General features: G+C 48.3%; 1 protein-coding gene across 4 annotated transcripts; it reads right to left on the bottom strand.

Annotated features, from left to right (window-relative positions):
* Window positions 1–1558: 1558 nt before the first annotated feature.
* Window positions 1559–11702, bottom strand: Znf707 (zinc finger protein 707). 4 transcript variants are annotated; one of them, XM_005395798.2, is made up of 6 exons: window positions 11467–11702; window positions 7249–7391; window positions 5624–5693; window positions 4684–4846; window positions 4335–4448; window positions 1559–3098 (listed from the first exon to the last, which is right to left on the bottom strand). In XM_005395798.2, the coding sequence occupies exons 3-6, from the start codon at window positions 5669–5671 to the stop codon at window positions 2266–2268; spliced, it is 1158 nt and encodes a 385-aa protein (XP_005395855.1). In that variant the 5' UTR covers window positions 5672–5693; window positions 7249–7391; window positions 11467–11702; the 3' UTR covers window positions 1559–2265. The 4 variants fall into 4 exon arrangements, with proteins under 4 accessions (XP_005395855.1, XP_005395854.1, XP_005395856.1 ...); XM_005395797.2 differs by lacking the exon at window positions 7249–7391; XM_005395799.2 differs by lacking the exon at window positions 7249–7391 and having other exon boundaries at window positions 5624–5688.
* Window positions 11703–14185: the final 2483 nt, after the last annotated feature.

Genomic DNA, 14185 nt, shown 5'->3' with positions numbered 1-14185 from the left:
CACCCTTAGGCTCATTCTGGGGAGTCAGATGTTTTAATACTGTTGTTCAAAATCTACACATTCCAGCTGGGTCTGTAGTATACACCCGTAATCCTAGCACTTTGGAGGCTGAGGCAGGAAGACCACCATGAGCTCAGGGCCAGCCCGGGATACATAGTCAGTTCAAGGTCAGTCTGAACTACAAAGTGAGACCATGCCTCAAAAACCAAAAATTGACCCATTCCACATTTCCCAAAGCGTTTCATTTAGTAGGTCCATGATTTAGATCCCAAGAGGCCATATACAGGAATACCACAAAGTGAAATACTGGGGCCAGGCTTGCCCTCAAAGAAGCAGCTGTCACCTCCCCTGTGGGACCTAGTGCTTCTGAGACCTCAGCTACTCAGGAGGTTGAGGCAGGAGGGTTGAAAAAGTTCAAGGTCAGTCTAGGCAACATAGCAAGACTCTCTGAAGATAAAATTAAAAAGGCCTAGGGATGTACTTGGGTTTAATTCCTAGAACTGAAAAAAAAAAAAAAAATCCTTCAGTTCAGATTGTATCTTCCTTGGAACCCACTGCCCATAGGTACGAGATGCTCCATTCCATAACAGGCCTTTTTACCTGCACTCAACCACCTGAAGCCTTCCCAACTTTCCCCACTGGCCAGGACACAAACACCTGCCCAGCAACTGTGGGTAGAAGAAAACACATGCATTTTTGCATGGGCTTGGATGACGTAAGCAAAAGAAAAGCTGTCCACAGTCCCTTGGGTAGCCTGAACTGTATCCCCTGAAAACGTGTATGGCACTCTAAACTCAATGGCATGATACAGCAGAGGGGGGGTCTCTGGGAGGTGATTTGGTTTAGATGAAGTTACTTTTGCGGGGGGAACCGGGAATTGAACTCAGGACCTCAGGATCTTACACTTCCCAGGCAGATGCTTGTGCTGCTGAGCTATATCCCCAGCTAGATGAAGTTACATGTGGCGGAAGAAGAAAAATCAAGATATATTATATACAGGTATAAATTCCCTATGATGAATGTGATTACTATGTATATCTTTATTGTTGGGTTTTTTTGTTATTACTATGTATATCTAAAGTGTACCAATCAGGCATGGTGGTAGACACCTGTAATTCTAGCACTCGGAAGGCTGAGGCAGGAGGATCATTGCGAGTTCGAGGCCAGCCTGGGCTACAAAGTGAGCTCAAGGCCAGCCTGAACTGCATAGTGAGACCCTATTTCAAAAAGACAAAAAAGGTGGGGATATAGCTCAGCGGCACAAGCACCTGCCTGGCAAGTGCAAGATCCTGAGTTCGACCCAGGGCTAAGCTGAATAATCCCAGTTGGCAGGATCACGATGGCTCATGGCCCCATGAGGATGCAGGGCTGGTGTCTAGTCCTTGCCCACATACCCAGAAGCAGAGGCTCTAGCTGTCTCCAACTGGCACTCTGACCGTTCTGCCCTTGGGCAGAGGTCTGGGCCTAAAGCAAGAGGGCTGTTCAGAGGATCCACAGGGGTCCCCACCCAAGCCTGGGAATAGCCTTCCCCAATCACAACCTAATAAGCACAAATAAATAGAAGATGCGATGCCGTTTTACCAAAAACACAACCTGAGAGTCAATCTGAATTTGAGAAACCACACCAGAGAGCAGCCCTGTGAGGATGAAGCTTTGACAGACTTGCGACTGTCCTGTACACACAGGATATTTTCCCCACACATGCAGTGCACTGTCACACACCCTGAACGTGAGTCCAGGTCTTTCCATAATCCTTTAAGGCTTGCAACATTACAAAGGTGCTCATTTCAAAGTCCCCCCTGTGAAGCCTGCAGAAGGGTCTTTGATTCTGTGCAATTAAAGCTGCCTTGTTTAGGCCAGACGGAAGACAGGAGAAAGCACAGGTGAGGGGAAAAGAGTAAGGAAAGGAAGTTAAAGTGCACAGGAGTGACACTCTGGGCGGGGTTTGGTTCCTGGGCGGAGCCATGGATGCTGGGAAGGGCAAAATGCCAGGAACTTCTCTGTCCACTCGCTCAGGACTGCACATAGCTTCAAGACCATCCTGGGCCCAGGGTACCTAGGAAATAGCACTGTGGCTCTGATGATGCACTCCAGATCCCCCTCCCGACAGCAGTTTTCCTGGTAGAACTTGGGGGATCCAGGAAGCTCTGAACAGTTGTTTCAAGGAGAAAGAAGGGCTCTTCCAGGCTAGATAGGGACTGCTGCCAACTTGTCCCCCTGACCCATCTTCTGGCCAGGGTACAGCACTGCTGGACCCAGGCACCTCTACACTTCGCCGTGCCCATGGGTCCTCTGGTGCCGTGTGAAGAAGCCCAGGTGGCGAAAGCCCTTCCCACAGTGCTCGCATTCATAGACCCTCTTGGTCAGGTGCAGCCTCTGATGGATGCTGAAGCCCTTGGGCCACCTGAAGGCCTTGCCACACTCAGAGCAGGTATAGGGCTTCTCACCACTGTGGATCCTCTGGTGGTGGCTGAGGTTCTCCTTGGTGCGGAAGTCCTTGCTGCAGACGGCACAGTGGAAGGGCCTCTCACCAGTATGCACCAGCTGGTGGCGCAGCAGGTTAGACTTCTGTTTAAAGGCCTTGCCACAGGCACCACACTCGTAGGGCCGGTGCCCCGTGTGCACCTTTCGGTGCTGCACTAGACGGTCCTTCAGGCTGAAGGCCTGTCCGCACAGCTCACAGCAAAAGGGCTTCTCACTCGTGTGGTTCCTCTGGTGGCGCAGGAGGTTCGAGACCCAGCGGAAGGCCTGGCCACACTCGAGGCACGAGAAGGACCTGGCACCAGAATGCACCATCTGGTGGGCAGCCAGCCGACTATGGCAGCTCAGTACCTTCCCACATGTGCCACAGATAAACACCTGCGGTCCAGTGCTGCCCTTGCGCTGCTCCCCAAGGCCTGGCTGTTGCCTGCAGGACTCACCACACACCTGGGCCTGCAGAGCTATAAGCTCATCTGCCCTCTGCCCCAAAGCAGCTCTGGGAAAGTGTGTATGACTTGTGGGGGGCGTGTTTGGGACTCTTCCCTGCAGGGGGATTTTCTCGTGAGCCCAAGTCAGCTGGCGGTAGCGCCTCCCGTGGTCAGCCAGCTTCCTCGCCCCTGTGGAAGATACCAAAACGTTTGCATAGGTTAGATGGCCCAGGGACAGGCCAGTATAGGAAAAGCTAGCAAATGTTAAATCAACTCATTTCAATCTAATTAGGGAGTCACTCCAAAAAGTGGCATGAGTTATAAGAAAATGTGTTTAAGGCAGAGACAAGTGAAAACTACTAATACCGGGACACTTAAAATGAACTCAGTTGAAATGCTCACCCAACTAGATAGCAGCTAGACCAACCTTGCTGTGACCAGCATAGTGAAGTACTGTAAGTTGGTTTAAATAGCCCAATAGCATATATTCATGTGTATCTACCTAGCAAACAACTGACCCAAGAGAATGTCCTCTAAACGTGCACGTATCCACCAGCAGGCCTGCCCTGGCTGGAAGAAGAGCTCCAAAATACAGACCACTTATTCCCGAGCCATAAGCTGCCCCAGTGTAGGACCTGATACCCTCCCCAGCTTGCGGCTACACGTAATCCAGGGACCTCTCAGTCTGTCTGAGGCACGGAGCTGCTTGATCTCACTTGTGAGGGGATATAAGGAAAAAAGTAAAACCTGGGGCTGGAAAGTAGCTACACAGTAGAGCACTGGCCTAGCACACACGAAGTCATGCATGCTACCCCTACACTGCAGAACAAAGGGAAAAAGCCCAAAAACTTACATAGCCACTACCGAGACCACCGCCTCATTTACTGGAGGGAGGGAGCACTACTGAGCAGACACGTGGAATGAAGAACCTCCCCACAGCCACATGCTTGGCCCGGCCACATGCTTGGAAACCCCCACCAGGAGCAGGTACCTCAGGCCTTAGGCCCAGGTGGCCATCACAGCCGGGCCTCAGACACCTTCCACAGAATCGTCACAGACACCCCTTCCTACCTCCCTAAGCCACCCCTGGCCCTGCACACATAATGTCTGTCCTAGCAGGGTTCCGGCAGGAAAGTGGCTGCTGCCACCGTTTCTTTTCTTTTTTTTGTGAGACAAGGTCTTGCTATGTAGCCCAGGCTGGCCTCAAACTTGTGATGATCCTCCCACCTCCGCCTCCCAAGTGCTGGGATTTTAGGCTTGCACTACCACGCCTGGCCTGTGTGCTTGTAGCCCCTCATGTGGACAGTTTCAGTCCTTCTCCCGGGGGGAGGAGAAGGGACCCTTGGTTGGGGCTGTGTGCTGGGGATCCACAGGGCGGTGTAGGGCTGAGCCAGCCAAGCCCAGGCCAGACCCCATGGTGCTCACCTGGGCAGGGGCCACTCTGTGCTTCTTGAAGCTCAGCCCTCTCACAGTCCTCAATCCACAGCTCATCCCACTGTTCCAGGTGAGAGACAAGGTCTGGTCTGGGGCCGCAAAATCCTTCTCAAAAGAGAGAAACAGTGTTTCATTAATGTAGAAGACAAAGTGCGGGGTGTGGCTCAGGCTAGTTCCGGGTCAGCATAATGTGAACCATTCTTAAGAGATTCCTGGAGAAGCCACTAGAATACAGACAGGACAGGAAGAAGGGAGTCTAGACACCAACACCCCATCTCTGTGTGAACCAGACTGGATGCAGGAAGGATCCCCAGCTTCTGAACCCCACATGCAATCTCACCCAGTGCTACCACGCTCCTGAAATTGTCCAGCATCACATTCCGGTAGAGGGCCTTCTGCCTGAGGCTGAGACACTCCCACTCTTCCCTTGAGAAGTACACGGCCACATCCTCGAAGGTCACTGGCAACTGAAACATGCATGGTGGCTCCAGGACTACCTGCTCCTGAGAGACGGCAAGAGAGACAGAGGTGCTGAAACCCAGGAGTCCACAGGAGGGGTAAAGGCAGGTGATTTCCAGGGAAGAACAGCCCAAGAAGCACACAGCTAAGCACAGCGAAGGCACTAGTTATGGACAAAATGTCTGTGTCCCCCAAATTCACATGCTATCCTAGCCCTCATTTTGACTATAGTGGAAACGAGGCCTCTAAGGAAGGAAGCAAGGTTAAATGAGTTCCTATAGCAGGGCCCCTGACAAAGGGTAGTAAATCTCCATAAGAAAGCAGAGGCCTCCCTGGCTCTCTCCCCTCACATTAGGGCACAGTGCAAAGACGGTCTCTACAAGCCAGGAAGCAGCCCTCACTAGAAACTGAATACGCTAGCACCTCGATCTTAGACTTGGAGCCCCAGAACAGAGAAGTAAACGCCTTCCTTCTGTTTAAGCTGCCCAGACTGGGTTTTTTTGAGGGGTGGAGGAATACTGGAAATTGAACTCAGGACCTTGCGCTTGCCAGGCAGGCACTGTGCTGCTGAGCTATCTCCCTGGCAGTACTTTGTTTTTGTAGCTGTAGTAGACCTAAGACAGCACCTAAGAGACTCAAACAGATTTTCTAAGCTTACTATCACATCTATTCTGCTCATAATGTATGTAAACTAGATTCTTTTCCTTTTCCTCCATCCTCATGAAAAGAGAACAAGCAAAAAGGCGGACCCAGGCAGGAAGCCTCCCTGCCTGCGCTGGGGCCTGGGGGTCTTGTTGGGCAGAGGGAGGCTGTGGGCTTACCTGGGACACATCCATGGGAACAGCAGTAGCTGCCCACCCTGGGGACATGCAGGTGCCAGAAGCAGCTGCTCTGGGGAAACAAAGTATACCAGCATGAGGAGCAGCCCTAGGAACCCCACCTAGCCACTGGAGGCTGCCCCCACCTGCAATTCCAGGGAGCTCAGGAAAAACCAGCAGCACCCCCTCCCACAGGGCTACGGTGTGCACTGGCCAGGGAGGTACACAGGATGCACAAAAACTCTGCAACATCGAGAAGCAGGTGTGACCTGTCACTAGGTGAGGCTGAGAGCAGCCAATTCTGGCTGCACGCTAACAGCTCAGCTGCAGACCTGCCACTGGGGACTAAAACCCCAAGAGAGGCATGGGGAGGGGGGGTGGTCCAGGTGGGCAAGCTGGCTGTTCCCAATGTGAAAAATATCCCCAGGCACGTTCCCACCAGAGGCCACAGTGTGTCAACTTGGGGAGTCTAGAGGTTTGGCTAAGTGACTTAGCAGGAAGCCAGGGTGCTTACTTTGTATACATCCTGAGCCTGTGGAAGAGGAGGGCGTAAGGGAGGGAAAGAGGTTGCTTGCCACCATTCCTCCCTTTTGCTCTGGCTGCTTTGCTGTTCAGCTGCCATTCCCCCCTTTGTTCTTGTTGCTTTGCTACCTTCTGCCTCGGAGCCAGCCAAGTACGGACTGAAACCTCCACAAACTGTAAGCTAAATAAACCTTTCCTTCCTTCATTTTGAGCGCTGGATATTTTGTCTCAGCAACGAGAGAAAAGTAACCAAGACAGATCTGTCACTAGGTGAGGCTGAGAGCAGCCAATTCGGGCTGAACGCTAACAGCTCAGCTGCAGACCTGCCACTAGAGAGCTTGGGACTAAAACCCCAACAGAGGCACTGGGGGTCCAGGTGGGCAAGCTGGCTGTTCCCAATGTGAAAAACGTCCCTAGGCACTTTCCCACCAGAGGCCACAGGTCAATCTCCCTCACATTAAAAATGAGGCAGCCCTAGCAAACACACTAATCTGTACTGAGTTTCTAGGGTGGGCCAGTTGCTTCCCCAACCTGCTGCAGGGATAGTGCTTCTGCCCCAGGCTTGTGTTTCTAGAGTGAAGCTGGACCCCCAGGCCCGTCCCAAGTCACGCAAAAAAGAAGCTTCGGGAAAACAGTCTATACCTTATTCCCCCATCAGACATGAAAAGAGGAAGTCTCATTACTAATCCTATGGACAGCAGGAGGCCCCTCAAGGGCCATGATGAACAACTTTATGCTGACAAGTTCAGCAATTCCATGAAATGGACAAACTCTAAAAAGACATTACTAAACTGACAAAGCCAAGGAAGTCTAGGCTCTACCTGTTATACTTTTCCAGTGAGGTCAGCACAACCCTGAGCCAAAACCTTAACATTCTAGGATAGACCAATCTCTCTCACAAAGACCCACATGTTCCTAAAATACCAGGATGCCAAGTCCAGATATATATAAAAAGAATTCTACATCATGATCAAGTGAGTTTATGCGCGAGCACAAAGTTGTTTTGTTTTTTATTGGGTGGAGCCAGTGACCAGAAGTTTGGGAGGCCCAACCCCTGTAAGAGACTACCCAGCCAGCCCCTGCTCGGTGGTGTTACCTATACCTACCTCCCCTCATAATCGCTATCTCTTCTTCCTCCAGAGACTTATTAGTTACACCTGTTAAACATTTTTATATATTCTCCAACTTGCAGTTTGTAGGGATCCACCTTGTCATGGCCGTAAGATGGCATTTTTGTCTGCCAGCTGACCTGAGAATTAAGATAGTCCTCAGTGTGGTTATGCAAGGCCAAGATGGTTTTTCAGAAAGACCAGGTATATTCTGGTTAAACCTGGCCCACCATTGTCCAGCTCAGCACATAAACCCCTTACGTCTGCCTCAGAGTGCAGGGAGTCTTTTCTCTTGCAGCTGCCCAGACAAGCTCCTTTCTGTCTATAAATCCTCAATAAACTGAGTTTTTCCTTTCAAGAGCATGGCATCAACTTTAATCACAATGGCTGCCTGTTATAGCTTGTATCTAGAGGTCCTCCAAAGTCTGGTGGGGCTTTTGGGAGGTGGCTGGATAGCAGGTGTGTGATACTGGATCAGTCCAGTGATTGGTTTAGCAGAGTTATGGGTGTGGGTGATGGATTTACTGAAGGAGGAAGACCTACCCTGGGTGTGTGTGTGTGTGTGCTCCAAGCAATAGGCTGTAGTCTGGGTGAAATAAAAAGGAAAGAATGGGCCAAGTGCCAGGAGTGGTGGCGCATGCCTGTAATCCCAGAACTCAGGAGGCTGAGGCAGGAGGATAGTTGAGAGTTTGAGGCAGCCTGGGCTACAAAGTGAGCTGAAAGTCAGCCTGAACTGCATAGTGAGACCCTGACTCAAAAGACAAAAAAAAAAAAAAAAGAATGGGTCAGGTATGGTGGCACATCCCTGTAATCCCAGCACTCGGGAGGCTGAGGCAGGAGGATTGCTTCAAGTTCGAGGCCAGCTTGAATTAAATAGTGAGACCTTGTCTCAAAAAACTAAAACCTAAGTAAATAAATTTATTAAAGTATTTATTAAATTAATTATTGAAGTACTTATTTAATTTATTAAAGTAAATAATTAAACAAGGAAAGAAAGGCCTGTTGCTTCCTGCCTGCCCCACCATGAACTGTCTCTCCTCTGCCATGCTGCACTGCCTTACAACTAGACTATGGGCTCTATAATCTGTGAGCTAAAATAAACCTTTCCTCCTTTAACTTATGATTGTCAGGTATTTTGTCCTGACAGCAACAAGAAAGTTAACTAAGACAATGCCCCAACTTTTCTAATGTCAATCATAAATGAACCAACACTATTTACCACATTAGTAGGACAAAGGAGAAAAACCATAATTGAAATTCTGGGCTTCCTGTAACTAGTGGAGGTCCTGCACCAGCAGTGCTATTTTCTAGTGACACCGAACCATAATGTCCACAAGCAAGACGAGACCTGGGAATGGGAAGCAGCTGGGCCATGCCAGTGAGGGGTGGTGGCTCTGCTCCTCCGCCTGCTGCTGTTTCTAGGAACCAGTGCCAAAGCTAAGGGACCTGCAGGGGACACCAATGTCCTTTCCTGGCTCCCCTGTGTACTCTGTCAGGTAGGGAAGAAGATGACAGTGAAGAAAAAATCCTCCAGGGTGGCAGCCAGTAGCAGAATATAGAGGCCTGAAAAAATGTAAAATCTCTACCCCTGCACCCAAAGATGTAAAAATCCCCAGCTACTGCAGATCCCAACCCCTGGCCAGACTAGTAAAAGGAAAGGAACATTTTTTAAGCAAGTGCCTGGCTTGGTTTTATGAGTACGCAGATTCTGATAAAGTTTAGGAGCAGAAGGAATGGAAAAATTTTGTGACGATGTTACCAAACCTGAAAATAAGCTAGCTTTCATGTGGAAATTGGCAGGCTGAAAGCATAGGATTTTTATCAAGGAAAAATGATCAGAGGGAATAATTTCATTACAGTGTGATTGCACAGAGAAAACAAATTTGACTGTTTACTCAGCTGAATGATATTTCATTGTTTAAGAATATATACAGAAAGCTGGGCTTGGGGGCATGTTCCTGTAATCCCAGCACTAAGGACACTGAGGAAAGAGGATTAATCTCAAATTTGAGTTTAACATGGGCAATTTAGCAAGACTCTGTTTGCAAAATAAAAAATAAAAAAAGGGTTGAAGATACATGTAGCTCAGTGTGAAGACCTTGGTTCCATCCCGAGTACCTCAAAACAAGACATTGACTTCAGATTCCAAGGATGTCAGGAGGAAATGTATCAGGGAATGGGTAAATTACCCGTGGGATCTGGGCATGGTGGCACATAATCCCAGCACTTTCAGGGCTGAGGCAGGAGGAGTTTGAGGCCAGCCTGGACTATATAGTGAGTTCAAGGCCAGCCTGAGCTACATAGTGACCCTGTCTCCAAAACCACATCTTCACACCCATGTTTATAGATGTTTTCAGCTCTCTCTAAACTGATCTACAGATTCCACAAGTCCATGAAAACACCAAGAGACTTCTGTGGTTTTGTTTGTTTGTTTTTGTTTTTCTTCCAGTACCGGGAATCAAACTCACGACCTTGCGCTTGCCAGGCAGGTGCTTTGCCGCTGAGCTAAATCCCCAGCCCCCTCAACAGACTTTTGTAGAAATTAACAGGATAATTATAAAAATAATATATGGAAATGCAAAGCCCAAGAATAACCTTTTTTTTTTTTTTTTTTTTTTTTTGAGGCCAGGTCTGACTATGTAGTTCAAGCTAACCTTGAATTCACTATGTAGCCCAGGCTAGGCTTGAACTTGTGGCAAATCTCCCGCCTCAGCCTCTCAAGTGTTAGGATTACAGGCATTCCTCACCATGTCCAGCCACACTGTCTGAGTTTAACACTACCTACAACAGGGTGTCTCCTCAAGAGTTATCCTTGGCAGTTACTGCTTTTTTACCTTTCTGAAAGAAAGGTTGTTGTACCACCCTAATCTTTTTATGTGGTGTCTCTTTTGCCTGGCATTCTAAACAGAAGACCCTCCTAAATGGTTAAAATGTTAACTGCTAAATCTTTTAGAATTACACAGCTTGTATTTGTTGACCTTTGTAATGCCTCTCTTTAGGCTTTAGTTCTATGTAACAATTAAAACAAAACAAACTGATGTCAGCTTTAAATGTCAAAAAAGTAGTTGAACTGGGTGTGGTGGTGCAAGACTATAATCCCCACAGGTTGGAAAACTGAGACAGCAGGTTCGAGATTGAGCCCAGCCTGGGCTCCAAAAGTAACTAAATCTTATCTTGAAATTTAAAAATAACCCAGGTGTGGTAGCACACGCCTGTAATCTTAGCATTCCAGAGGCTAAGGCGGGAGGACTGCCGCAGATTCAAGGCCAGCCTTAAATACACTGCCAGACCCCGTCTCAAGAAAACAAAAAACAAGTAAAATAAAATAAAAATAGAGGTCTGGGAATGTAGCTCAGTGCAAAGGTTCTGAGTTCAATCCACGGGACACCCCCCTCCCAAGAAAAGTATTACATATATCTAAAAGGACCTACAGCCAGAGGATGTTGTGGTGACCCACCCCTGTAATCCCAGCTACTCAGGAATTGAGACGGGAGGATGACAACTTTAAGGCCAGCCTGGACAATTTAGACAGACCCTACGTTAAAAACTGTGTGAGCTTTGCACAGTGGCAGTACCGTAGCCAATGAGGTTTATCCGACGCGCGATTATTGTAATTGAAAAAAAAAAGAAACTGTACGTGTGTGTTTGTGTGGGGGGGAAGGTGATAAAGCGCTTGCCCGAGGCAAGTGGGCTGAGGCCGTGGGTTCAAGCCCCAGTTCCGCAGGATGAAATGGGGGAAGGACAGAGGATGAGGGATAAACTCTGTATGATCAAGAGACCTCTCAGCATGTAGACTTCCTGCTCTGCTCCTCCTTTCTGCTCTTTGCGCCCCTCAAAATGGAACTTTGAGGAGAAAACCCCTCCGTCTTATTCAAGGCCGGCCCTTGAACGAGCCTAATTTCTTCCTTCCAATTCCACAACTCTTTCTACTCTGCTCCAGAGTAGTGCTGGCCCTGTACTGGCTGCCGCCGCAGGCAGCCTTGGATTATTCCAGCATCACACCTGTAAAGCTAGAGTAACCAAGACCGGGAGGAGGCGGCATAAAGACGGACATGCAGGCCAAGGGCAAAAACAGAAACAGCCCCACATACACAGTGCAGTGGGCTACGACGAAGGCACCAATGTAAGTCAAAGGGTAAAACTATTACTGGCAGAAGAGATGGCCCGCAGGCTGGGGCGAAGGCAGAGGGGCAGGACAGGGCTGCGCCAGCTTACCTGGGGGCCTCGCGGCGGCGGTGGGAAGACTCGAGTCAGGCTTCCGGCGCAGCGCAGCTAGAACCCGGCTGGAACGCCTGAGGCGCAAGGGGGTCCCAGAGCCTCACTACAGCTCAGACGCGTCCGGGCAGCCTAGAGCTCTAATGACTTTGGCTCCGCGCGCCTACTTCAACTTCTTGGCGGAATTGCGCCGCCCCAACAGCCCGCTTCCGGCCCCTCTAGGAGGTGAGTCTCGGTGGCGCCCGGCCTCCGGGCCGCAGCCTCCCTAGGCCCCGCCCTTCCGGCGCTCACCCGCCCGGAGTTTAATCGTGTCCTGGCTTCACGCGCCTTGCTGGGCAGAAACTTTATCCCACTCACGACCTCCTCTACCCTTCAGCCGGTTGGGGTGTGGGCGCTCCTGAGCCTGCTGGGAGGTATTTTGTCCTTTATGGTTAAATGCAGTTGACGGTCGTGACCGTTTGTACGTGCACTGCGCCGTAGCGTTTAGAAACTTTAGCGTGGATGTCTCAAGAATCTCTGCAACTCTTCGTTGTGCAAAACAGAAAGAGGGATCCAGGAAACACTAATTCTGCACTCCCCTTCAGCAGGCCTGGCCATGCTATTCTAGTCTGTGCTTGCTTGCTTTTTTGTTTTTTGTTTTTTTTTTCCGGTACCAGGAATCAAACTCACGATCTTGAGCTTGCCAGGCAGGCGCTGTGCCTCTGAGCTAAATCCCCAGCCCCGCTATTCTAGTCTGTATGAATTTGGCTACGTCATGTAAGTGGAATCCTATAGGATTTGTCCTTTTATGACTAGTTTGTTCCAGTATGCATCATGTTCATCCGTGTTGTAGAGTATGTCCGGCTGTATTAGTCAGCTTTTCATGGGTGTGACAAAATACTGGACATAACTCAACTTTAAGGAGAAATCCAAGCGAGGGGGTGCACCCCTGCCTTCCCAACACTCAGGGGACGGGCAGAGGAACCACCAGTTGGAGACCATGCTGGGCTACATAGGGAATCCCTGCTCCACCCCCAAAGAAAAACATTTATTTATTTTAGCTGACAGTTTCAGAGGTTGTAGTCTAGTCCGTGGTAGCGGGGGTTCCAAAGCAGAAGAAATATCTTGGTGGAAGGATGTGACAGAAGAAAGCTGCTTGCCTCGTGGCAGCCAAGAAGCCAAGACAGACTGAGAGGGAGAAAGGGACTGGAAACCAGATAAAGTCCTCAGGATCACATTCCCGTGACCCCACTCCCTTCAACTTGTCCCTACCTTCTGTTTCCATCACCTCCCAATAATGCGATCAAATTATGATCTTGTCAGTGAATTAATCCACTTCTTAGAGCCTTCATGATCCAATCCATCCCCAAAAGCCCATCAGATGGTAATCAAGCCTCTGGCACATGAGTGTGGGGGAGTAACGTACTTCAGATCCAATTTAGATCACAGGATTTCCGCCCTGTGTAAGGTTGAACAGTCAGTATTCCATTATATGGCTAGACTGTGTTTTGTGCATCTACTCATCTATCAATGGACACTGGAGCCACTGTGACGTCAAATTTAATTCTAAGGAACTCAGTTGATTTCATTTGCATTGCTAGAATTGGAGAACACTTCTTCATAAAATAGAACAAATGTTCTGATGATCTGAGTGGAATTTGGTTTTATAGATAAAGGCTGAAAAAAGCGGAAACAAATAAAGAGCAGATTAGTCTTGGCCATGATTTCTTTGTTTGTTTTTTTTGGAGACAGGGTCTTGCTTTAAATGCAGGTGGTCCCTGAACTCACTGTGTACCCCAGGTTGGCCTCGAACTCACCTTGCTCCTCCGTCTCTGCCTCCCAAGTGCTGGGATTACAGGTGTGTACCACCAAGCCTGACTTTTTTACTTTTTCTTTATTCTTGTGGTCATTTCAATGTTACTTTCCTCCTAAGTCAAAAACAGGGAGACAGACAATAGAAAAAATAGCTATCAAATACTCCAGTTATTTCTTTGATAAGGATTTAAAGGTGCAATAACTTTATTATGCCCATTCAGAAGCATTGTCATGATTTCTCAAAATGTCAAATAACAACTAAATTTCAGTGTGGTGGCATGGGGCCGGGGATATAGCTTAGGGGCACAAGCGCCTACCTAGCAAGCGCAAGGTCCTGAGTTTGATTCCTGGTACCAAAAAAACCAACAGTGTGGAAGTATGGGACTTCAGTACAATGACATTATTTTTATTTTCAATCAGGTCTGCTGGGGCCCAGTGTAGAAGCCTAGTCCAAAAGAGTGGCCTCCTGTAATTTTTATTTAATGGTGAATAATGCTGTTATGATCAAAAGAATATGATTATATCTCTTTTGGGGGTGTTGTTTGTTTGCATTTTTTTTTTTTTTTTTGAGATGGGGTCTCGCTATTTACTTCCAGCTGGCCTTGAACTATTTATTCCAAGCTGGCCTCAAACTCACAGCAATCCTCCTGCCTCAGCCTTTTGAGTGCTGGGATTATAGGCGTGTGCCACCATGCCCATTTTATGAATATCTCTTTCAGTACTGCTTTCACTTTTTTTGGATATGATAAACCCAGAAATGGAATTGCATATTAAGCAATTCCATATTTCCACTGCATATTATGTATATTATTATGCATATTAACACAATAACCAATAACATTAATACTAATATGTTAATATTACCATCAATAATATCAGTATTAATATTTTATCATAAAATATTATAAAATATTAATATAAATAA

The sequence above is a fragment of the Chinchilla lanigera genome, unplaced genomic scaffold (genome assembly GCF_000276665.1).
Source record: "Chinchilla lanigera isolate Chin_1 unplaced genomic scaffold, ChiLan1.0 scaffold00053, whole genome shotgun sequence".
Lineage (NCBI taxonomy): Eukaryota > Metazoa > Chordata > Mammalia > Rodentia > Chinchillidae > Chinchilla > Chinchilla lanigera.
The sequence above is the reverse complement of the archived record's forward strand: the minus strand, read 5'-3'. Positions and strand labels throughout refer to the sequence as shown.